The sequence below is a fragment of the Malaclemys terrapin genome, chromosome 3 (genome assembly GCF_027887155.1).
Source record: "Malaclemys terrapin pileata isolate rMalTer1 chromosome 3, rMalTer1.hap1, whole genome shotgun sequence".
NCBI classification, from domain to species: domain Eukaryota; kingdom Metazoa; phylum Chordata; order Testudines; family Emydidae; genus Malaclemys; species Malaclemys terrapin.
Window position 1 is genome coordinate 69,571,043 of NC_071507.1, and position 24,329 is coordinate 69,595,371.

General features: G+C 41.5%; 1 protein-coding gene across 3 annotated transcripts in view; it reads left to right on the forward strand.

Moving 5' to 3' along the window:
* The window catches only part of SMYD3 (SET and MYND domain containing 3), a 657,806-nt gene that overhangs the window by 526,354 nt on the left and 107,123 nt on the right, over nt 1-24,329 (forward strand). For all 3 annotated transcript variants that reach the window (XM_054023872.1, XM_054023870.1, XM_054023871.1), the window contains exons 6-8: nt 7,163-7,230; nt 9,606-9,708; nt 19,034-19,144. In XM_054023872.1, coding sequence (XP_053879847.1) covers nt 7,163-7,230; nt 9,606-9,708; nt 19,034-19,144 — 282 coding nt within the window. The remainder of the gene's footprint in view (nt 1-7,162; nt 7,231-9,605; nt 9,709-19,033; nt 19,145-24,329) is intronic.

Sequence of the window (24,329 nt, forward strand, 5' to 3'; positions counted from 1 at the left end):
TCAAACATCTTATTACTGCTGAGATCCAAAATGCCGTGGGCTAATTTCTGCTATCAGGGTTTGGGTGGTCTGCTTTCCCTAACACCATTGCAAATCTGGAGTATAAACTGGCAAAAGTGAGATCAGAATTGGGGCACAATCTCTATTCTTCAGTGGAGTATCTCCAGATTTACAAAAGAATAATCAAGAGCAGAATCTGGCTCAGTTTATCACTGGAATGAGGCCTCCTAATCCATCAGAGACTTTCCCATATGTTGTCAAGTCATGTATAATCTTCCTGGCTCTTCAGTAGATTTCTAATATTCCAGGAACAAAAATTCTTATAGAGCATTCTGCCACATGCATCTTTGAAACTGTAAGTAGAAGATTCTTTTTGAGGTAAGAAATTGATATATGAAGAAGTCAACCCTTTGTCTCCTATGGCTTTAGAGAGGAAAACTTAAAAGATTACAGTACAGTTACTGTTCTAATTATTAGATGTTTGTATTGCAAATGACACCCTCTCATGATCAGGACGTCTAGTGCCAGGCCTGGTACAAACACATAGTAAGAGATGGTCCCTGCTCTGCAGATCTTGCAATCTAATATATCACATACCTATCTTGTATGTATTTTAGTTTTCAAGTTGTCTGAGCTCTGCTTACATGTAGGCCATATAACCATTATGTGGACATCAATTCGGTCAACTGGTAGATTGAGAAATTAACGGGAGAAAGCTTTCTTCGCTCTGAAGAAATGTCTTTTGAATTTCTCCCTAATTAAGTTGACTTCACTCTCTCATGGTGTGATGAAAAAGCTTTCTCACTTTGTCTGCAGTTTGGAGTTCCTCCTATATTTAATGCATACTTTGCTTATACCCATTCTCCAAATGTAAGATTTGTAAGCCACCCAGGGGTTCTGGCTAACACTGTCTAAATTGGAAGTGGGAGATCTCCTTTTGTTTACTCCATATGCAGTCCCTTTGAGTGATGTGTGTTGTCCTTGGATTACTATGGCTAACTAAAACCCCCCACAAAGGCTGAAAACCAATACAGTCGTTAGTGTGTGCGCACACACTCTCAACAGCATGATCAAGAAAGCCGCAAGAAACAATGTCTCCTGTAGTAATTAGTGAGGGTTTGCTTTGTTGTTTTTATCCACAGTAGGTGTTGATCAGTAACTGTTACCTCGCTTCCTCTCTCAACAGGCTGCTCAACTGTGCTGCTTCTGCAGCAGCATGTGGATTTACCAAATAGAGCTATTGTCTAGGCTTTACAAAAGTCTGGAAATCCTGAGGATTTTTTGTGAGCTGGAGTTTTCTTCAAATGCTGTGTAACGAAATTCATTCTTGGTTTCATTCCTTGAGAGAGACAAGCATGATAAACTTGTCTAGCCCTTGTCTTTGCCATCTTCTCATGTAGTGAATATTTAGGCAGAATTCTAAATGATAGGTGCTGATATTTACCTTTGATTTGTGGATCCTCTTAAAGTTTCGTTTAATTTTAAATGTTTTTAATGTAGAGGTTTTTCCATAGACTTTTTAAAAATCTTCGTAACCAGGCTAAAAGACAAAAACAACCAACCAACCATAAGAGGGTCATTTGAGCTGCCTGTTTGATACCTAGTCATAGCAGCAGATGGTAGATCAAAATACATGCTTGATCATCCTTAAATGAGAATTTGCCAACAGTTACCACACAGGTGAGATTACCACAGGGGTTTTTTCCCCTATCTGGGCCTGGAAATAACTGTAGTATGTCTTGGCAAAGGTTAACCTTTTATTGTCACAATTGTACCTCTAGCCTACTTCATACAGGCATCTCTCCACAGTTGTCTATGCTTTCCGCTCCTCCTTTTAAAGAGAGAGGAAGGATGGTCGAATGGTTTAGGTGTTAGCCTAGGACTCAGGACACCTGAGTTCAATTCTCTGCTCTACCACAGACTTCCTATGTAAGCTTGGACAAGTAACTTACTCTCTGACCTCAGTTCCTCATCTGTAAAATAGGGATAATTAGTATTTGGATAGTATTTCACTACCTGACCAGGGTTTTGTGAGGGTAAATACATCAAAGATGGTGAGGCACTCCTATTGTATGGTAATGGGGACCATATAAGTACCTGAGATGGAAAGGATAGAATTGTAACTTGCCCTACATTGGGCAACTCTTGAAGGCCACTGTCACTGGGTTCCTTCCTCAGGGCACCCCATGGACTCTGGGCTGGGCCTCTGCACTCACTTGAGCCTTTGGTCGGTGATGTCTGGGTGTAGCTGGGTCAGCTGCCTCCCGTGCACCCACTCGTGGCTAGGAGTGTCTCTGGGGTGCCCTGCTAACACTTTCTCCCTCAAAGGACTTAAACTCCACACACTCCTTTTGTCCGTTCACAACATCCCTTCTTGGGGTCTGGGTTTATTCAGATAAAACAAACTCAAAAGTAAAACTCAGTGTCCCAAATCAAAATCCATTTTTTACCCTCTTGTCACTCCCAGGCCTTTCCTGCCTATAGTCTCAGTCCCATCTCCCGGGACACTCTGCTGGAGCCTACTCACTCTAGCAGTCTCTGATCACCCTACTCCCAGGCCTTCTTGCCTGGAACCTTTCCTGTTGTAGCCGGCCACTCCCAGTGCCTCCCTGCCTGGAGTCTCAGTCCCAGGAATCTCTGCTGGAGCCTGGTCATGCCTAGGAATATTTTATCTCCCTGAACATCCCCCATCACTGGAGGCATCTGCTGCCCTTTACAGGGAATTACCTGATTCAACCCAGGTTTGCCTCATTCTGTAACCAGGGCTGACTAGCCCCAGCCTTCCAGCCCTTAAGAGGCAAGCCACCCTGTAACACTGGATGTTCCAACACATCAACCAGTCGTAAGAGCCTCAGCCTTGAACAGCTAGCCTTGCCCTTTCCAGGGTTCTCAACAAATACAAAAGAAACACAAATGAATTGTCCCAGGATGTGGTTCATCCCTCTGCCATCAGAGAGGCTTTTGTTGAGTTGCAGCCACAACTGAGCCACAACTCCAGACTGATATAGAGAAATAGTCTCCTCAAAAGATGTATCTTTCTTGAGGGAGCGGCCATCAGGGAGCAGTTGGGTGAGGAGCGCTTGCCTTGAACCAGCCCTCTCTCCCATCTGCCACCAACTTTTCTTTTTTTCTATTTCATGGAGAAGCAGACTTGACTAGATGGTCTACATCAGTGGTGGGCAACCTGCGGCCCGTCAGGGTAAGCTGCTGGGGGGCTGCCAGATAGTTTGTTTACATTTGCGTGGTTGCCCGCAGCTCCCAGTGGCTGTGGTTTGCCATTCTCGGCCAATGGGAGCTGCAGGAAATGGCACGGGCAGCCGTGCAAATGTAAACAAACTGTCTGGCAGCCTGCCAGCAGATTACCTTGATGGGCCGCGTGCAGCCCACAGTCCGTAGGTTGCCCACCACTGGTTTACATCCTCCACCAACTATAATTCCTAAATACCTAATGGTTTATGTTCTGCCCTATGTTTTCCGGGCACTGTAACAACCCCATTTCCCCAATATTTTTACTAAATGATGTAATGTAACTTTTGCTACCTTATGCCTTTTACATTTCTCAGAAATCTTTTATTTTTCTTTATCAAAGTCCTTACATAACCATAAAGGTGATCAATTGTTTCTTCGGCCTTACAGTGCTCACATAGTCCATCTTTGTGTTTGTTTATTTTTGTTTAAGCCACAATAGCCTGCAAGTACTCTAAACAAAAATACTTCATTTTTTCTTTCCTGAGCCTGATGTATGTCATTATCCTCAACTCTAAGACACAATTAAAAAAAATCATCTTCCTCTTTTTTTGTTGATCCAGATTTTTTGTCATTCCTTTTTGAAATTGTTCTGTACTAGGCTTTTGAATTCCTGTTCACTCAAGGAAATTTCTGTCTATATCCTTTCATTTCTTACAGCACTTTTAGCTCTGCTGCCAACTGTGGTGTGCTTTTCCCTTTTAAGCTCCTCCCTCCAAATCAGATCTCTCTCACTGGTGTGGCAGGGCAGGGCCACCTGCTCATTAATCCTGTGTTGGCCAGTGTGGGAATTGTACACTTCACCACAAGCACCCAGAAGCTTCAGCCAGAAGAGAATATGTCCCTTATGCTTTTAAGGTAGGGTAGATAACAAGAGCATATTATACCTGGGCTCGGGGCTCTTCAGAGACTGTCACTTTGCTGCTAGGTGCAGTTCTAGGTTCTGATTAAGCCTTAAATGGTTTAGTTATCTCAGGACTAGAGACATCTCATCATGGAACTGAGGTGGGCAGGGACTCAAAGGCAATTGGATCCTACTGTTGAGCTTATGGGTGTCAAAAGGGTAGAGCTCTCCTAGAACTCAGAATTTGCCTTGGTCATCCTCTGGGTGTTCCTTTCTTCTGACACGTTATAATTCCTGTCAGTGAACATTATAGCTAAACTTGCTTCTTGTAACTAACTGCCCTGAAAAAAGTATATTTCAATAGTCTTGGAGTTACCAAGTTTCTTATCAGGACTTAAACTTCCCAAAGTTCAGTGTTTGAGTCTAGAAGCATATCTTCTTTTCACCTCGGTAAAACACATTTTGTAATGAAAATCCACAACTTGTGCATGTTTACAAAAAGAGGGGAAAGTAAAATTTTGTTATTTTCCCTTTGTGTGTAAAAATTTTTCGCACGACACTATAAAAATAACTAGACTTATTGGGAAACAGTAAAAGGTCTCCAAAAAATCTGCACTGTTCAGGAGTCAACAGAGTTAATGTAAATACTCGATGATGATGATGATGATGAGCGAGATACAATAGCAGATTTTCTGGAGAGAGGGGATGAATTTGGATCTACTATGAATGACCTTTTTTATTGCATAATCCGTACAGAGAAGAAACCTGGCAATCTATATACCAAAGTCAAGACAATATTTTTGTAAGATATATTGCTACTTAACAAGGCCTAAGCTTAATTCAGAAGTGTTGTCTGGTATTATATATCTAATATCTGTAGGAGAGAAATAATTAAGATGTATGTTTTTTGTAAGTGATCAGGAATGTTTGTAAGGGTTACATAAATAACAGACTAATCATTATTATCTAACCATTAAAAGGCATACCTTACTGCATATATCTTCATTTAAATCAGATTTTATTAGAAGATTCTGAAGGATAATTTTATTTTTCTCTTTATGGTTAACACACTGGCAATTATTAATTTGTGAGTTCCATAGGTAAAATATAATATTACACTGAAAAATATATTTCTTTAAATTAGGCATGAATTTCAGGGTGATTATATTGTATGAAGAAACTCAGTGATTTATCAAAACTCACACCTGCCAGATCTCTGCACTAACTCTCTTTCCCCCTCTGCAGAGAATTAACAATGCCAATGGAAAAATCAAACTTAAAGAAAAGAGAAAAATCAGACATTTTTCTTGTTTCTCTTAGGGTATGTGTTGGGAAGAAAAGAAAAAGAAAAACCCAACTTGGGCTTGGGCTGCGGAGGTGTTTCGTTGCTGTGTAGACCTCTGGGCTCGGGCTGCAGCCCAAGTTCTGGGACCCTCCCACCCCCTCATGGTCCTAAAGCCTGGGCTTCAGTCCGAGCCCAGAAGTCTACCCAGCAATGAAATAGCCCCGCAGCCTGAGCCCTGCAAGTCCAAGTCTGCTGGCAGGGGCTAGTTGCGGGTTTTTCTTTAGTGTGTAGATATACCCTTATAGACTGTTATAACTAGTCATGTTCCTTTAAACAGAAATCTTTGCAAAGAAAAGGGACCAAATTCACAGTCCATTTTGGTCAATTTCATGGTCATAGGATTTTAAAAATCATAAATGTCATGATTTCAGCTATTTAAATCTAAAATTTCATGGTGGTGTAATGGTAGGAGTCCTGACCCCAAAAGGAGTTGGGGTGGGGGGGTCGCAAGGTCATTGTGTGTGTGTGGGGGGGGGGGGAGGGGTTGCGGTACTGCTACCCTTACTTCCAGGGATTTGGAGCAATCAAATTTTTGAATTGCTCTGCTCTGGCTCTGGTCCAGCTCCGGGCAAAAACCTACTGGTCTGTGCTCCTGTTCCAGGCTCCGCTCCAAAGCCCTGCTTACTTCTGCGCTGCTGCTGGAAAGCGGCGGCTGCTGGCTGGGATCCCAGCTCTGGAGGCAGAGCCGCCTCCAGCAGCAGCACAGAAGTAAAGGTGGCATGGTATGGTATTATTATGGTATCCCTTACTTCTGCACTGCTAGTGGTGGGGCGCTGCCTTCAGAGCTAGGTGCCTGGCCAACAGCTGCCGCTCTATGGCTGCCCAGCTCTGAAGGCAGCGCAGAACTAAGGGTGGCGATACTCTGACCTCCCTTCGCATTCTAGTTTTTGGGTCGATACATTATAACAGTGGTCATTTGCAAAATTTGGATCCAGGTTTGGATTTTGAACACCACCAAAGTTCAGATCCAGGGTTTTAGTTTGGGGCCTTCTCTAGTTGCAAGCAATTATTACTTTTCTCATCTCGGTTCTAAATCCATTTCAACCCTGAAAACTGTATGAGAGAAAAAAACACTATATAGTTGGGTATGCGATATAAAATGGAAGAAGATATTTCTCTTTTTCTGTGAGAATAATTAAAATAAGATATCTTGTACCTTCCCCATTTGAGTTATCCCTCCTTTCCCCACTCATGAAAATAAATGTCATGCAAGAGATCACCCATCAGGTACTCACTTTGTGTTTACACAGGCATAAGCCGTATTTCCCCAGTCAGTGTAGCTATTCACCTCAAAGCTGTGGTTCATTCTTGGGGCTCCACTGTTTTTCATAAACTGTACTGTGGCAGCTTGACGCAAGTCTGGTCTGAAACAGCTACTCTGTATAGCCACAACAGCCACTGTTCCCCACTATATTGTCTATATGCCAGGCTTTTCAGGCTTCATGTATTTTCCTCCCCCCTAGACAGGAAAATAGGGCCTCTGCATGTGTTTAACCTCACATTTTTGCAGGATACTAATATTTCTGCTCTTAATTGACTGTAGTTTTACAGGAGTGTGTGTCCCAGATGTGATTGCTCTAAAATGAAAGAGTATCAGTGTTGGGCTTGAATATCTGCAATCTGATTACCAAAATGCCCTTGCATTTTATTTTGAAAGTTTCTTTCACTTGGGTATGACATTTCTAAATAACACTGGTAATCCTGGATTTCCCCCCTTGTTTTTACAGGTGACCTGTAACTGTTTCACCATCAGTAATGGAGAAATGCAGGATGTTGGTGTTGGCCTGTATCCCAGGTACTGTGGACACTGTTTCATTCACAGGCAAAAACTCTGTGTGTGGCTTTATTTATTTATTTCTAGCTAGCTAGCTAGAGGGGTCACTGAAGTAGCCGATACCATAGCTAAATAAGAAATTAGGAAATGCAAATAAATTACAAGAACATGGAAAAACATGATTGGGTTTAAAAATATTTTTAAACTCCTAATTGCAGAGTTTTAACATAATTTAGACAGGACAGCTCTTTATACCTGAATTCTTGTTCTCATGGAGACCCTAATCTCTTCCTGGCAGGGGTAAGGATAAATTTTGCCGCCAAAACATGAGACTTGGGCTTCTTAAGAAAGTAGCAAGAAGCTTGGGTAAATATTTCCTTGAAAGAATAGGGTTTTTGCAGCCCACCACCTTTCTTTTTGTCACATTGAAAGGGAATATAGGATTTTAGATATGAAAATTAAGAGTAATCAAGAAAATATTATAATGACACTTTGGTACGCCCACACCTTGATACTGCATGCAGTTCTGATCGCCTCATCTCAGAAAAGATGCATTAGAAATGGATAAGGTACAAATCTTAGACGTTGGTGTTCTGTCCTCCTGTTGCCAGCTATCTCCTTAGTGCACATGGGCTGATGGTCAGATGAGAGCTCCCTTACCTAGATAGGTTTCTTTGACCTCCTCATGATTCATAGGGGCTTCTGTATGGTTCAGTGCAGGACTGGAGCCAGAAATGGTTGAGTGCAACCCTTGGCAAAGCCTTCCACCTGGTCTACCAGAACAGCTTCCATTTTGGGTGACAGAAAGGTCACTCCCATCAACACTGAATCCGCTGAGTATGATCAAGAAAGAAAGGAGTCCTGCAGGGTGGCCAGTCTATCCTTGCTCCCTTTCATGTACAGCTTTGGAGGGTTTCACATCACACAGCTGCTCTTCCCTCCTGGTGTCTCCTTCTCTGTTAACTGGATTGGAGATCTGCTGAATGTATTTTACGGGCTCCCTCTCATTCTCAACGTCCTCCAGAACATGGGAAAAGAGGTGTGACCATGCAGGATCTGGCACTCAGTGCGTCAGCTTTTTTCCTGGAGAGATCACATCCCATCCCATTTCCCCTGGTCACATACCTTCTCTCAGTATCCAGTCCTCCGTGGTCCCTTGGTAATGTCTGCCTGAAGGCCTAGTAGTCAAAGATGGACATTGGCAGAGAGGTGGTTGGTGGCTAAGTGGTAGATACCCCCTATTAGCAATCAAAAAGCAAGTTATCCAAGAGATACTCAGAATAAGAACCATCCTAGTTGAATTTTCCATGGGAATTGAACTATAGCCTTTCTGGATCTAAACTCATGAGCATCTATTGCTTGAGCTAACAGACCAGACCCATTACCTCAAAGGCAATAGCATAAACCTCTGTACACAGTCTAACTACTGGAAAGGGACAGAGAGCCACATTTTGTTAATGTGGGTTTACACAAAGGTGCTGGGTTGAATTTACTTGTTAGTACAGGGACAAGGGCTGTGAGCCAAAATCCGATTCCACCCTGATGATACTGGAATTCTTTAATGAAGGGTTCGGTAGACCATCACCATGACAGGGCAAGCTTCTGCCCTGGGTGTTATGCAATTGCGGGCTGACTGGTAGAGTCACATTCAGTGCTAAGACATCGTCACATGGGAATGCAAAACAGAGAGAGAGACAAATTACTGTAAACCATCTCCTCCAATAGAGGGGGCTAAGGAAAGAAGATTTCAGTGAGGCTCTCCTCAGAGTTTCCTCCCAAATTGTTCTATGGGAGAGCATATGTGTTTGTGCATGTGTGTACTACTCCCCTCTCCCACATACCATGGAACAGGCTGCAGTGCCACCCCACAAATCCTATGGATCCTCTGGAGGCCAGAATATCCGAAGGGAGGTGTTGGATCCCTGATGCCTTCAGTACCACCTACAGAAATATAATACAGTTCCAGGATGTATTCCGTTTCTACCCTGAATTCTATATGGTGGGAGAGCAATGGGAATGAAACACATTCCCTTGTCTCCAGCCTATATACTCTGCCCTGGCCCACACCTTTCCCCTTACACAGAGCCCTCATAGGGAGGAAGCAACCCCCGCCCTTTCCATGCAGAACAGTGAGAAGGCGGAATGATTACATGTGCAGATCAAGGAGAATGATCAAGTCGGGGCTCCTATTATTAATTAATATAAATCTTCTAAACCTTCATTTTCTTCACCTAACCGACCACACTTGATTACCAGGGATTTTCTTTGTTTGATAAACCGATTGCCTGGTGCATTAGATGTAACTCAGTCAGCTCCTGTTAAATAATTCAGGAGGTACTGGCAGTGGAGGATCTTTCTCTCTAATGTTCTCTGTTTCTCCTCCCACCCCCTGCCAGCATGTCTCTTGTGAACCACAGCTGTGACCCAAACTGTGTGATTGTTTTTGAGGGACGCCAGCTTCTACTTCGGTCAGTCCGGGAGATCCAGATTGGTGAAGAGGTAATTAACTTGTCCTCCCTTCCATCACTGACACCTGCAGCAGTGACATCTCCCTAAATAAATGCCAGACTGCAGGGCCACCAGTTTAATATTTTGATGATATATTGATGCTAGTTTCTATCACATAGCTATCAGGGAGAAGATGATAAATAGAATCATCTCTTCACGCTGTCTGGGCCCCATAATCATTACGTCTCATAAATCACAGGCAACCTTGATAAATTCTTGTTCCTCCATTCCTCCTTTAGGCACTTAATTTTGTTTGTATTTGAACGCCTTTACCCTGATGGAAATGCATGATATTTCTGGGACAATTGCAATGCTCACTAAGTCATCACAACAGTAAGAGTTTGTCAGGCTGCCACCACACTGTAGCAGTAAACCTTTCGTTGGCAGTGAAAGTAGCAAGACAGAGTTTGTTTGCTTGTCAGTTTCATTAAAAATGACTTGGAGAAATCCCTTTCAAAGTGATTTATGTGTTTTGATCTGAGGAATTCTCAACTTTTTTTTAGTTGCCATTTGTACTACTTTTAAAATCAGTTGTGATGGCTGAAATATTTCCAGTAAACAAATATCACACTGACTTGGTGTTGAAATTTGCTGAATAAGGCCATTATCTTGCAAAGACTAATGCACGTGCGTAACTTTATGTACACGAATAGCCCCTCTGAGATCACAATACTCACCAATCTAAGTCTTTGTAGAACCAGGGCCTAGCTTCAATCCAATGCACTTTTGTGTCTCAGTCTTTAGGGGGACCTGAAGGGCATATAGATTCCACAATTACAGCTTTGCAATATTTGATATTCTATTGTCTTAATAATATTTTTGTTTTTTCAAAATCGTCTCCCTCTAAACAACAATGCAATGGAGATAAGTAAAGGGTGAAAATCCTTCATAGCCATAATAAGATAATTTAGGAGAATCAAGGAAAACATCTTTGCAGTACACACTTTTTTTTGCCAGGAACCATCTTTCAGGATTCAATGTGTTTTTCTGCAGTTATCAACTGCAAACCTCAGTCAGCCTAAAATTCTTATTCAGGCCAGAAATGTATACACTTCCTTTCTTTTTCTACTACAGGCCCTTCTTACCTCTTACCAATTTACTGACGTGAGTTATTTATTACAAAAAAGAGTGGAATAAACTTTAACGAGGTCTCCACAGTATGCCAGAACAGATCCTAAACTCTAAAGCTACTTCATTTTTCTCCATGCTTGGATTTTTTTCCAATTGAATTTCACCAAATGTTTCTTTGCACAAAATCCGCTTTTACAAAGGCCTAAAGGTCACTCCATATAGCACAACAATGGGCCTACTACAAGAACATGAATAGAATTCTGTTTTCCTGATTTGTAAGACCCGTGCACTAACTCTACTATTTTGATCTAAGAAGCTATGATAGACCAAGTCTAAATTTGGAAGTGAATGCGTCATTCATGGAACCCTCTGGCCCAAAATCAGTGGTGAGATAACTGTGGTGTGTGTTAGTAGCTGGTTGTAAGCTGCTCAGACTTTGGCAGCCGCAGCAGCTTAAAAATGAATGCAGCTTACACATTTGGGAGAAGATATTCAAAAACTCTTGGCTCCCATTTAGGCATTGAAATAAAGGCCAGATTTTCAAGATAGATCAGCTCTCAATATGTTGAGCTATTTTCAGTTGCTTGATCCAGAGGCGATCCTGGCAATTAGAGGCTGATTCAGCGGATATAGTGTACTTGGACTTTCAGAAAACCTTTGACAAGGTCCCTCACTAAAGGCTCTGAAGCAAACTAAGCAGTCATGGAATAAGAGGGAAAGTCCTCTCATGGATCAGGAACTGGTTAAAAAATAGGAAACAGGTTTTTTCAGAATGAAGAGAAGTAAATAGTGGTGGTCCCCAGGGATATGTATTGAGACCAGTACTGTTCAACATATTCATAAATGATCTGGAAAAACGGGAAAACAGTTAAGTGGCAAAGTTTCAGATGACATAAAATTGCTTAGATAGTTAAGTTCAAAGCAGACTGCAAAAAGTTACAAAGAGAGCTCACAAAACTGGGTGACTGGGCAACAAAATGGCAGATGAAATTCAATGTTGATAATTGAAAAATAATGCACATTGGAAAATATAATCACAGATATCATAATGCCAACATATAAATCCATGGTACACCCACAGCTTGAATACTGTCTGCAGTTCTGATCACCCCATCTCAAAAAAGATACTTTTCTCTCTACCTTTTCCATTGCTAACGTAACAAAAATGATTGGGTTATGGAACAGCTCCCATATGAGGAGAGAATAAAAAGATTGGGACTGTTCAGCATGGAAAAGAGACAACTAATGGGGGATATGATAGGTCTATAAAATCATGAATGGTGTGGAGAAAGTGAATAAGGAATGTTATTTGACCCGTCACATAACACTAGAACTACAGGTCACCCAATGAAATTAATTGTCATGAGGTTTGAAACAAAAGGAAGCATTTCTTCACACAACGCACAGTCAACCTGTCGAACTTGTTGCCGGGGATGTTGTGAAGCCCAAAACTATAACTAGGTTCAAAAAAGAATTGGATAAATTTATGCAGGATAGGTCCATCAATGGCTATTAGCCAAGATGGTCAGATATGCAACCCCATATTCTGGCTGTCCCAAAGCCTCTTCCTGCCAGCTGCTGGGACTGGACAACAGGGGATGGATCATTTGATAAATGTCCTGCTTTGTTTATTCCCTTTGAAGCATCTGACATTGGCCACTGTTCAAAGACAGGATGCCGGGCTAGATGGGCCATCGGTCTGACCCAGTATGGCGTTCTTATGTTCTGTGCTTGTCTTGATGCCTAACTGGGAGCTGAGTTCTTTTAAAAATCTGGCCTGAAGAGGGCAGATGTGGGATGGAGGAAAAGCAACTAACAATGAGGGTTTGTGGTAAAACAGGTGCCCCTTCATTTAACCCAAAATAGTGGACTGAGTTACATGCCAGTTAATTATGCATTCATGTATGTTAGTGAAAAAATGGGTATAAATGATAAAGTGATATTTGGAATGAGTATACCAAATTTATACCTGGAGAGAGGAAAAGAAAAATAATCTATTAGGAGCATGTAAGGAAAGGTAGGGGGCTCTGCATTATTTTATACCCTCATGTCAGTTGGTTTTCCTATTATATCTCTGCCTCTTTCGACATTCTCTGGTATAACGTGCAAGTCAGGGCAGAATCTGGCCCTGTATTGGTGTAAAAACTGTGCTTCCAAAATGGATTTGGGTTCATATATAAAGGCATTGCTTCAAGTCATGTAGCAACAAGAAACTTCAAAGAATTTTAAGAAAGCCATTTAGAAAGCCAGTTACAGGCAGAATGTGGCACTTTAGGTAATAACAAATAAAAGTCTGAGTAATCAATTACACTTATTGGGGAAAAAAGAATCACAGTAGTGACCCAAAGCCAGGGTATAAAAAGAGCAGTCTTGTGTAGTTATCCATACAACAACAAACTGGATGGGAATTCAGGACCCTTGCAGGGGCAATACGAAGGACTAGAATTTTTTGTTTTCATTAGACCAGTGAGAAATAAAAATAATGTTGCACTTCTATAGCACCTTCCAACTGAGGATCTCAAAACAATTTACAGACACCAGTGATTTATGATCCCCATTTTACCAGTGAGGAAATGGAGACATGGGGTATGTCAACACACCTGCTGGGAGCGAGTCTTACAGCCTGGGTTGACAGACTTGTGCTAGTGGGGCTCACGCTAGGATGCTAAAAATAGGAATATGGATGTTCCAGCTCAGTTTGGAGATTGGGCTCTGAAGCCCACTCCCATCCATAGGCTTCAGAGGGCCAGTCCAAGCACAAATGTCAAAGCAATGTGTACACAGCTATTTTCAGTATGCTAGCCTGAGCCCTGCTAGTGTGAGTCAGTCAACCCAGGCTGCAAGACTGACTCTCTGCAGCTGTGTAGACGTATCCAGAGAGGTTAAGTCACTGGTATTGGACGCTGCTATTGTGCTCATCTCAGTATAATATGAAGTGGAAGGCCCCGAGTTCTACTCTCATATGTACCCATCCAATGTATTGAAGACGTTTAGAGAAAATGTCCCTTTTGAGGAAATGGAGCCATGTGGAAGAACCTCCTCCAGTTTTGAAACTTTGAGTTTGTTTTTCATTTCATTGTGAATCTTGGTCCTAGTAGAACTCTTTTACCCTCCCCTTATGGCCTTTCTCCCCTATTGTTTTCCTCATCTCCTTTCCCTGTATTGGGCTGTGCTGTTGCTGCACACAGCTTCACCTGGAGTGTAACTAGCAGCACAGTGAAACTGACTGAAATCCTGATGTTTGAAATGCTGGAGATGAGCACCTCTGAGAGCAGGATTTGGCATATGCAGAGCAGCAGGGGAGCAGAATGGAAGAAGCAGAGGTGAAGAGAAAACAAACAAGGGCTGGGAGCAACTTCAGATCTCCCTCTGCTGAAGCAGGAGAGAGGGGATCTCCTACTGCTCTCTTGACCCTAATTTGTACAAGATTTCCGAGCATAATTGAGTCTAATAAGAGGAAGAAGGAAACAATGGAAGTTAGCTGTGGAAATTTCAGTCTGTCTCTCTCTAATTTAGGATACAGGAGTATCTCAAATTTGCTTCTAGTCATTCATACCCAATTATAAGACTTTCCTCCTTTTCCTGCTCCAATAATGTCAGTCTTAGCATTGATTTTCCTGGCTTTTGTTACCTTAGGACAAGCCCTAAGCATTATGTAAAGTTTCTTTCTTACATTTTAATTTCATTTTTGAAAGAAAGAAAATATTGGCTAAAGATGGGGTGTGGGGAAAAGAGATTAGAAAATAGAAATCATTTACTTGGAGATTAAAGTGGCTCCTTCAGGGATAAACTGGACTCTCAAATTCATATATATTCAGGAACATTTTTCAAACACGCAGCGAAACCTGCTCTGAAAACAGTGTCCAATGCTCCCCTGTCTTAAGTAACCACTTTAAAGTAACTGCAAGGTTTCCATTGTAATTTTGTCTGACCTACTGTTAAAGACCAATTCTGGTACACAACCAATTTGGGTGGTTGGTTGCTTGTCTATGCTAATTACACTTTTGAAATTCTTATAACTGGTCCACAGTATATACATGCTGACAGCTTTTCAAACAGAATATCTGTTATTTAAAACATGTCTTTTATAGTATTAACACCTATTAACTGGTATTTGTTATAGTTCAGTTTTTAAATTAAATTAAATTATGGGACCTGGGGCCCAGATCCTCAACGGGACCACTGGGGTGGAGTTGGACGCAGTAAAGCTTTGGTCAACTGAATTAATGGTATAATTAATACTGTACATCCTACATGCAAAATACTATTAAAGCAGTATTTGATGAGTGTGAATATTTCATAATTAGATGCAAGGCTCATTTAACTTGTACATAATGAACAGATCCAAAATTAAAACAAGTGTAAGAGACAGACTTTAATAAAGGGTTTCTATGTATAACTGATTAAATGAATAGTATGCACTTAGTCACTGGGAGAATGGTCATGTTTTGAACATTACATTTACATTTTCCCATTCAATCTGGCAACAACAATGCAGCTTAATGCAGCTCTCAGTGAAATCAGTGGAAACATGCCCATTGATTTCAATGGGAGCTGGATCAGACCCTTTAACTGCACAAGAAATCAAGGGGTTTTAAAGTTCCACATCATAGGGATTATTAATCATGTGTTGCCTTTCACTTCTTGGTCATAAATTCAGAGCAGGTCGTTAGTGACTGTTATCATCTGATAGCAGTTTATTGGCCTAGAAGAAATTGCCTTCAGTTTAGTTTCTATTATGAAGTTTCCTGCATAATACTTGGTACTCTTGTCAGGAGCACAAACAGAAAGGAAAAAGGGATTGAACGGGTCTAGAGACTGGAAGTGGGCAAAGTGGGGGTTGGTTCACTCTCTATTAGATTTAGGCTGTGCTTTGTGATTCAGGTTTGAGACTCAACCACTTCTAATGCTTAGATTCAGCAGTGTTGAAAGCTTATGACCTTTTCTCTCAATATTTTGGCCTTGAATGGAGGTTTTTTGCCTCTGTCTTCACAAACAAGGTCAGCTCCCAGACCGCTGCACTGGGCAGCACAGTATGGGGAGGAGGTGACCAGCCCTCTGTGGCGAAAGAAGTGGTTCAGGGCTATTTAGAAAAACTGGATGTGCACAAGTCCATGGGGCCAGATGCACTGCATCCGAGAGTGCTAAAGGAGTTGGCGGATGTGATTACAGAGCCATTGGCCATTATCTTTGAAAACTCATGGCGATCGGGGGAGGTCCCGGATGACTGGAAAAAGGCTAATGTAGTGCCCATCTTTAAAAAAGGGAAGGAGGAGGATCCGGGGAACAACAGGCCAGTCAGCCTCACCTCAGTCCCTGGAAAAATCATGGAGCAGGTCCTCAAGGAATCAATTCTGAAGCACTTAGAGGAGAGGAAAGTGATCAGGAACAGTCAGCATGGGCAAGTCATGCCTGACTAACCTAATTGCGTTCAATGAGGAGATAACTGGGTCTGTGGATGAGAGGAAAGCAGTGGACGTGTTATTCCCTGACTTTAGCAAAGTTTTGGATACCATCTCCCACAGTATTCTTGCCGACAAGTTAAAGAAGTATGGGCTGGATGAATGGACGATAAGGTGGATAGAAAGCTGGCTAGATCGTCGGGCTCAACGGGTAGTGATCAATGGCTCCATTCTAGTTGGCAGCCGGTATCAAGCGGAGTGCCCCAAGGGTCGGTCCTGGGGCCAGTTTTGTTCAATATCTTAATTAATGATCTGGAGGATGGCGTGGACTGCACTCTCAGCAAGTTTGCAGATGACACTAAACTGGGAGGAATGGTAGATACGCTGGAGGGTAGGGATAGGATACAAAGGGACCTAGACAAAATAGAGGATTGGGCCAAAAGAAACCTGACAAGGTTCAACAAGGACAAGTGCAGAGTCCTGCACTTAGGACGGAAGAATCCCATGCACTGTTGCAGACTAGGGACTGAATGGCTAGGAAGCAGTTCTGCAGAAAAGGGCCTATGGGTTACAGTGGAAGAGAAGCTGGATATGAATCAACAGTGTGCCCTTGTTGCCAAGAAGGTTAACGGCATTTTGGGCTGTATAAGTAGGGGCATTGCCAGCAGATCGAGGGACGTCATCATTCCCCTCTATTTGACATTGGTGAGGCCTCATCGGGAGTACTGTGTCCAGTTTTGGGCCCCACACTACAAGAAGGATGTGGAAAAATTGGAAAGAGTCCAACGGAGGGCAACAAAAATTATTAGGGGGCTGGAGCACATGACTTATGAGGAGAGGCTGAGGGAACTGGGATTGTTTAGTCTGCAGAAGAGAAAAATGAGGGGGGATTTGATAGCTGCATTCAACTACCTGAAAGGGGGTTTCAAAGGGGATGGATCTAGACTGTTTTCAGTGGTACCAGATGACAGAACAAGGAGTCTCAAGTTGCAATGGGGGAGGTTTAGGTTGGATATTAGGGAAAACTTTTTCACTAGGAGGGTGCTGAAGCACTGGAATGGGTTACCGAGGAAGGTGGTGGTTCCTGGTTTCCCCTTTGCTCTAAGGGGCTAATACCTGATGCATCATATTTCCACCCTGTTACGATTGCAGTCAGGCACTCAGAAGTTTGGAAATGCTGGAATAAAAGTTGCTTGGGCATCCTTAATTTGATCCCTTTATGTGTATGCATTATGATATACTCTTTAATTAGATGACCACATACTATTCCCCACCCTTTCCCGACCCCCCCACCTGTGGAAATTTTGGGTGCTTGATTTTGCAACCTTAGCAATGTTCTTTAACGTTGTTATTCTATGTGTAATAAATATTAAATTACATTTGTAATAACAAATGAACAAGGTACAGGCATTATGCTTGCTTGTTAATTGCTTGTTTACTCATACTACCCACTAACTTGCAAAACTCAGTAACTGACAATTGGATCTCCCAGTCATTAGTGAAAATTGGTAAGGTTTCCCTGTAATTTCTGTTTGAATGCAGTCTCATGATTTAACTAGGAGTCATGTGAAAATGTCTCCCTGTTAGCTTAAGAATCTAGGTGCAAGATGTAGTAATGTGACCTGATGTCTAGTTTTGCCCTTTTTGAAGTACATCAGTGGTCATTGGGTACCCTGTAATCCACAGCACGTGTGACTAAGCAGCTGAGGGCTGATCAGCACTGCTATTTTGCTACAAACTCTCCTTCTTATTAGTGAATGCCTATGCAGTGCTCTAAACATATAGCACATTATATAAATGCCATGATTCTGGCCCTTTAAAATTTCTTCTGTCTGGTGGGGAATGTTTTTCTTTTTTGTTTTTTTTAACATTGGAATTTACCTGAATGGCATTAGGGTTTTTAAAGGGCTAGAAATGAACATAAGAACGGCCATACTGGGTCAGACCAAAGGTCTATCAAGCCTAGTATCCTGTCCTCTGACAGTGGCCAATGACAGGTGCCCCAAAGGGAATGAACAGACAGGTTATCAAGTGATCCATGGCCTGTCACCCAATCCCAGCTTCTGGCAAACAGAGGCTAGGGACACCATTCCTGCCCATCCTCGCTAATAGCCATTGATGGACCTATCTTCCATGAATCTATCTAGCTCCCTTTTGAATCCCATTATAGTATTGGCCTTCACAACACCCTCTGGCAAGGAGTTCCAGAGGTTGACAGATGCAAGTATTATTATTTAATTTCAATCAGGGTTGTTGTGTATCTTCTTGCAACTACTTGGGAATATTTTCAGCAAATCTAGATAGGAGGGTCTTATGTTTTTTCAGTCACAACAAAACAGTACTTAAATATTCCAATGATTGGTATTGTAGACATACTTAAAATAGTGAGATAGGATTGAAATAAAACTAACCTGGTTGACATATATAGAATGGAATGCATATTCTCAAATAAAAGTGGTATCTTTAAGTCAAAATATTTTTAGACATTTGGATGGTGCTGGAGTCCAGGATTACAGTCAGAGCTAGTCAGAAAATGGAATTTCCATCCCATAGGAAATTTGGATACTTCATCATTTGCTTTCATCTCAAAATCAGGACAAAAAGTTGAAGAATTAAAAGTTTTCTCAAAATTAAAAGTTCTAAAAAAAATTTGATTTGGCAGTGTTAACATGAAAAAAATTATTTAGATTTTCTCAGTGGGATGTATCCATTTATATGAAATCAGATTTTGTGACTGGGACATATTTTGGTAATTTTTTTTTTTCAACCAGTTCTACTTACCGGTATATACTGAATTGATGTTTAAGTATAACAGTTCTGTTTTTTCTGTTTGTTGCACATAGCTCACTATCAGCTATATTGAATCACTGATGCCCAGCAGTGAGCGTCAAAAACATCTGAAGCGCCAGTATTGCTTTGAATGCAACTGTCTTCTATGCAAGACTCAAGAAAAGGTATGTTGAGTAAAATCTCCAGTCACTGAAATATAATTTCCCAAGGCCTGTGACCAGTTGCCGTCTCGATTTGTAGGGACTTATCTTTCGTTACTTGTACTGCGAGAATCCAGAACCAAATGGCCTTTGCCCTCAGTGCTGTTGATGTTCCTGTGCAAGACAAGTGTGAATGAAAGAGAAGCAGGCCAAGTAATCTACCTGATAAGCAGCCTTACTTGCTAAAATGTGTAATGCCTGTTGAACCAGAATTTGTTTTCAGTCCTGAATATTGCAGGTCAGACCAGTTTGAGCTTCAGGGACTTCTGAACTTGAGGGTTAATGTGACTGAGCCATTATTTCAAAAGGAAAACCATTGTATTTAACTGAAAACGGTTGTATGATTTTAGGGAAAACTATGTCCACACTAGGTCTAAAACGAAACCAATTTTGAAAAATATATACAACAGTAAAACCTTGAGCTATAGCGATCACCTGCTGCACCCACTGGAGGCAGAATTTGCTCCAGTGTTGTGAAACTCTGTTTCCAGCTGGCTCCGCTCCTCTGCACTCTGCATGAAAGTTCCATTAAGAAGGTCGGAAGTTGTTTGTGGAGCATTGGGTCACTAAGCTTTAACAGCATTAGAACTGTGTTCAAGACTGCTCCCTAGGAGGGCACAAACAGGCACCTGTAGTTTGGTTCAAGCATGGTTAATAGCTGTGCAGTGTGAACACAAACTGGGCTAGCTACTTTTCCAACATGTTGTGAGATCCTGTGGAATATACAAAATTAGTCTGTCTCTGTAGCAGTGTGTATTTGTTCCTCTAACTAAACCTAGAATTTTTTTTTTTTTAATTGATAATGTCCGCTCTGGGTCCCTCTCTTAATGTAGCTGTGCCTTGCCAACAGACCACAGATGTGCATGACATAAAGTGATGCAAACATGATTCTAAAGAACGAGATGATGTAATGTGTGATCCAAGATGTAATTTCTACTCCAAAGAACAGAGAGAGAAATTCAAAATTTCCATTTCAATTACGTGCTGCCTCTGGATACTCAGTGTGAGGGAGGGGAGAGGTGCTGGTGAGTACAATGCCCCTAAAAGCATGCCAAGTCCTTGAAAAGTCTAACAAATCCTATGGCACTGCAGCCAGCATTTCAAAGAAAAGGGATCATAGCAGAATTATTTGCACACTAAGGGCCATAAACTGCTTTCTGTTCATGCAGAGAACTCTTTTTTGACATCAGTGGGAGTTTGGCATGTGAGGTGATGTCAATGTATAGCTGTAATGTTGGTCTGATATTGTAAATAGGGGAATAAAGGGAAGCAGCTGTGTTTCTACCTGCTTTTTTAACTGTTTTCTTGAGTGCCATAGCATCTGAGAATTGTTTGGGCGCGCGGCATCCAGCACATTCATCTCAGTATGGATACAGCCACATTTAGAAAGTTGAGCATCCAAATTCAACCTAAAAATCAGATGGGGTTTTTTAACAGAGGCTGTGAAGTAGCACAGTAGCGATAGCGAGAAGTGCTCAGCACATTGAAAAATGGTGAGTGAGTTAAGAAGTAAGTTCTGTGGAGTATGCTGTACCACAAGTGCCCATGTATCACACTCACTAAATCTTAAGAGGGGTTGCGTGTACTCACATTGATGAAAATAATAAAGTGCTCTAAATGCCCTCCAGACAGTCATAAAGTCTCTCTCTTTCCCTCAATCTTTTTTAGAGTGAAACTTCTAGGAGAAAATCAATTTTGTGTAGTGGCAAATTTCCCAGGGGAAATGTTATTGCAAAATATTTTGGAAGGCTTGTTCTGGCAGCATTCTGAAATCCCCCAATGTTTCTGTATTATTACAATGTAAAGACCAAAGGCTCAGCCCTGAGAGATGCTAAAATCCTCATGCCAACTTCTGAGTGGTTTCAGTTCCCATTGACTTCTCTGGGAATTGAGGGCATGTCATTCATTGTCTATTAGGAAGACACATTCCTATTGGGATCAGGTCAACGCCTTTGGATGTGTCCTGCTGCAATCCCATAGTTAAAATCTATATGTCTTTTGAACACTGTTGGTAAATTGTGCTGACTTAGTAGTTGTGATTTCACTTTTATATTACTGCCACTCAACAGAACCTGGATTTCAGGTGCCAGTCGTTTTTATCCATTGAACTACATGTCAGATTCAAACTCTTCCTTACAATGACAATAGTTTTATTTTGTTCTTTCAGCCATCTTCTTCTCCTTTGGAATGGACTAGAGTTCAATATATATCTGTCTGTGTATGGTGTAGTACTAAGAAGCTAATAGAATGAATTCACACCTCTGATTCTTAGAAAATCAAGTGGTAACCAATTTTCCATCACCTCTGTTTTCTAATTCTATATGAATTCAGAGAACGATAGCATTACTCAGTTGCTCCATTACTTTTTTGTGTGTCACTCATGTAAGCATTATCTAAATTTTCTGGTGAAAATAGTTTTCTTGAACTATATATATATATATATATATATATATATCCGGAAACCAAAGAATATTTGTTTATTTTTCATCAAATGGGGCATTTTCCCAAAAATTGCATAGAACAGCAATATTCAGTCCTGCACCAGTGTCATTGTCCAATGTCTCATGACTAGATAAGGGAACTTCATACAGCTTAGAAGAGGAGGCTTCCAGTTTTCTAATGACATAATCCTCAACACTCCCCCAACCATGGTTGGTGAGCTCTGTAGTTCCCCTACGAAGGGTTTCCATTATCTAGGCCTTAAACTGTAAGATATTCATGTAAGATATTCGGTATATTGATGATATTCTGTCTCTTCATATACTTTTATACAGCACCAACTGTAATGGTGCCCTGATCCTAGCTGGGGCTGCTGCCCATCAGTATGTATTAATAGTTGTCTAACTATAAATACACATACATCTAAAGAACACACAACACTGTCCTATCACATTCTGTAATGATTATTAGTCTAGCTCACTACCTAGTCATTGGATGTTTGAAAATGGAAAATTAACATAGTCTCATTGTAAGATCAACCAAAGTAAAATTTAGATTCTTCTTTAGAATGTTGGGTTACCACCAAATGTAATGGCATGGGTCACAACTCTAACTAATAAAAATAATCAATTTTGACCTACCTTGAAGGGCAGATTAGTAAATGGAATAAGAAAACCTTCAGAAAACTTGCTCACAGGATGCTTGCTGACTGTCAGTAGTTAAGTTATTACTACTGTAACATCTTCAGTTCATTGTACCTCTGATGGGTTTATACATTATTATTTGTTGCAGACATTTTAAGATCACTCTTCACTATGATTCGGAAACTGTTCCTTCCTAGAAGCTGAACTCTTGGCAGTGTATTACCAATCCAGCACACGAAAGCCCCTAACATCAGTTATAATTAAAGATGGGATTACAGTGATGACAAACATTTTAAATGAGGGACTGTTTTTTTCCACTCTCATAATCCAAGGTATTGTTAATGTTCTAAATTTTCAGCCAAGGATTTCAGAGAGATTTGTGTTTACCGAATCTCTTTGCTATGAGTTGTCCTTCTAATTGGGAGCCAAGATTTAATGTTTTAGCCTCGTTTGTTTTTTGAAATCCTTTATTTAGTAGTAGGTGCTGTCAAGGTCAGAAGCAATGAACTTGAATTTGAATCCCCAGTCATTTTTCCATTTGGCCAGCATTTGAATGTTGCCAGAGCTAATTATAATGTAATGGCATAAAGGTTTTATTTGTTTAATCATTTTATTGTTTTCCTTTAGTACTCATTCACTCAAACAACAAGAAGTCCGGAGTGAAAGTTACAGATGCAGGCATTATATAATGACACATGAAGAGAAGGGAGTTACCTCACAAGTAGGGACTGTCTGGTTTGGCCAATGTACATGGCAGAGGGGCATTGCTGAAATCACCTACTACAGGACAGGCCCAACAAGGAAAATAACAGAACACCATTGGACCCCAGCTAAAACTTCTCCATCACATTATCAATGATCTACAACCTATCCTGGAAAACGATCCCTCACTCTCACAGACCTTGGGAGGCAGGCCAGTCCTCGCTTACAGACAACCCCCCAACCTGAAGCAAATACTCACCAGCAGCTACACACCACACCACAGAAACAGCAACCCAGGAACCAATCCCTGTAGCAAACCTCGTTGCCTACTCTGTCCCCATATCTACTCTAGCGACATCATCAGAGGACCCAACCACATCAGCCACACCATCAAGGGCTCATTCACCTGCACGTCTACTAATGTTATATGTGCCATCATGTGCCAGCAGTGCCCCTCTGCCATGTACATTGGCCAAACCGGACACATTCCAGATAAACAAATGATACAGTGGTGGGCAATCTACGGTCCATGGGCCACACACGACCCATCAGGGTAATCTGCTGGCAGGCCATGAGACAGTTTGTTTACATCAACCGTCCGCGGGCATGGCTGCCCGCAGCTCCCAGTGGCTGCGGTTCGCCGTTCCCGGCCAATGGGAACTGTGGGCTGCGTGCGGGCCGCAGGCTGCCCACCACTGATATAACGTATCGTGAGGTTTCTTTTTGAATTGCTAACTGTGTTGCTGCCGCCTTCCAGAAGTCAGTGCCCAGACTTTCCAAGAGGCTTTCTATCCTGATTGCTATTTTCATGTTTACTTATTTATTTGTACTTAGCATGTTCTCCAGGTGCAATATTAAAGATGAAATCTCAAAATCATTCCAAAATATATTGGGGGTGGGGAGCAGGAGCATGAAACAAACAGGGACCCTTGAAAACGTTCCCACTCATACAGCTAAACATAACCCTCCCACCCCAAACCATAAAGTCCAAAGGAGGAAAGTCTGTGGCTCTTTGCAAGATTCTATGAGCGTTGCTGCTAGTGGTATGGTTAAACACACAAGACTAGTTGAAACTATCCAGTTCCAGAAGATATAACAAATGACTGTTTGTTTCTCTTCTTCCTTTTACAAGTCTGGGAAGGGAAGAGGTCTGCCAGAACTACTAATTTTGCAAGGGGAAAAAGACACAGCAATTTATTTAGCTGATCTCAAGATGCCACTAGCACCCCAGAATTTGAAACAGAATATCCCAAATATTATCCTGTGGATCAATACTTCAATATTCCACCCACCCCTTCAGTCTGACTTTAGCCTCAAGAGATTAACAGAAGTAATCACAAGCTCCTGAAACATATCACTGGTTC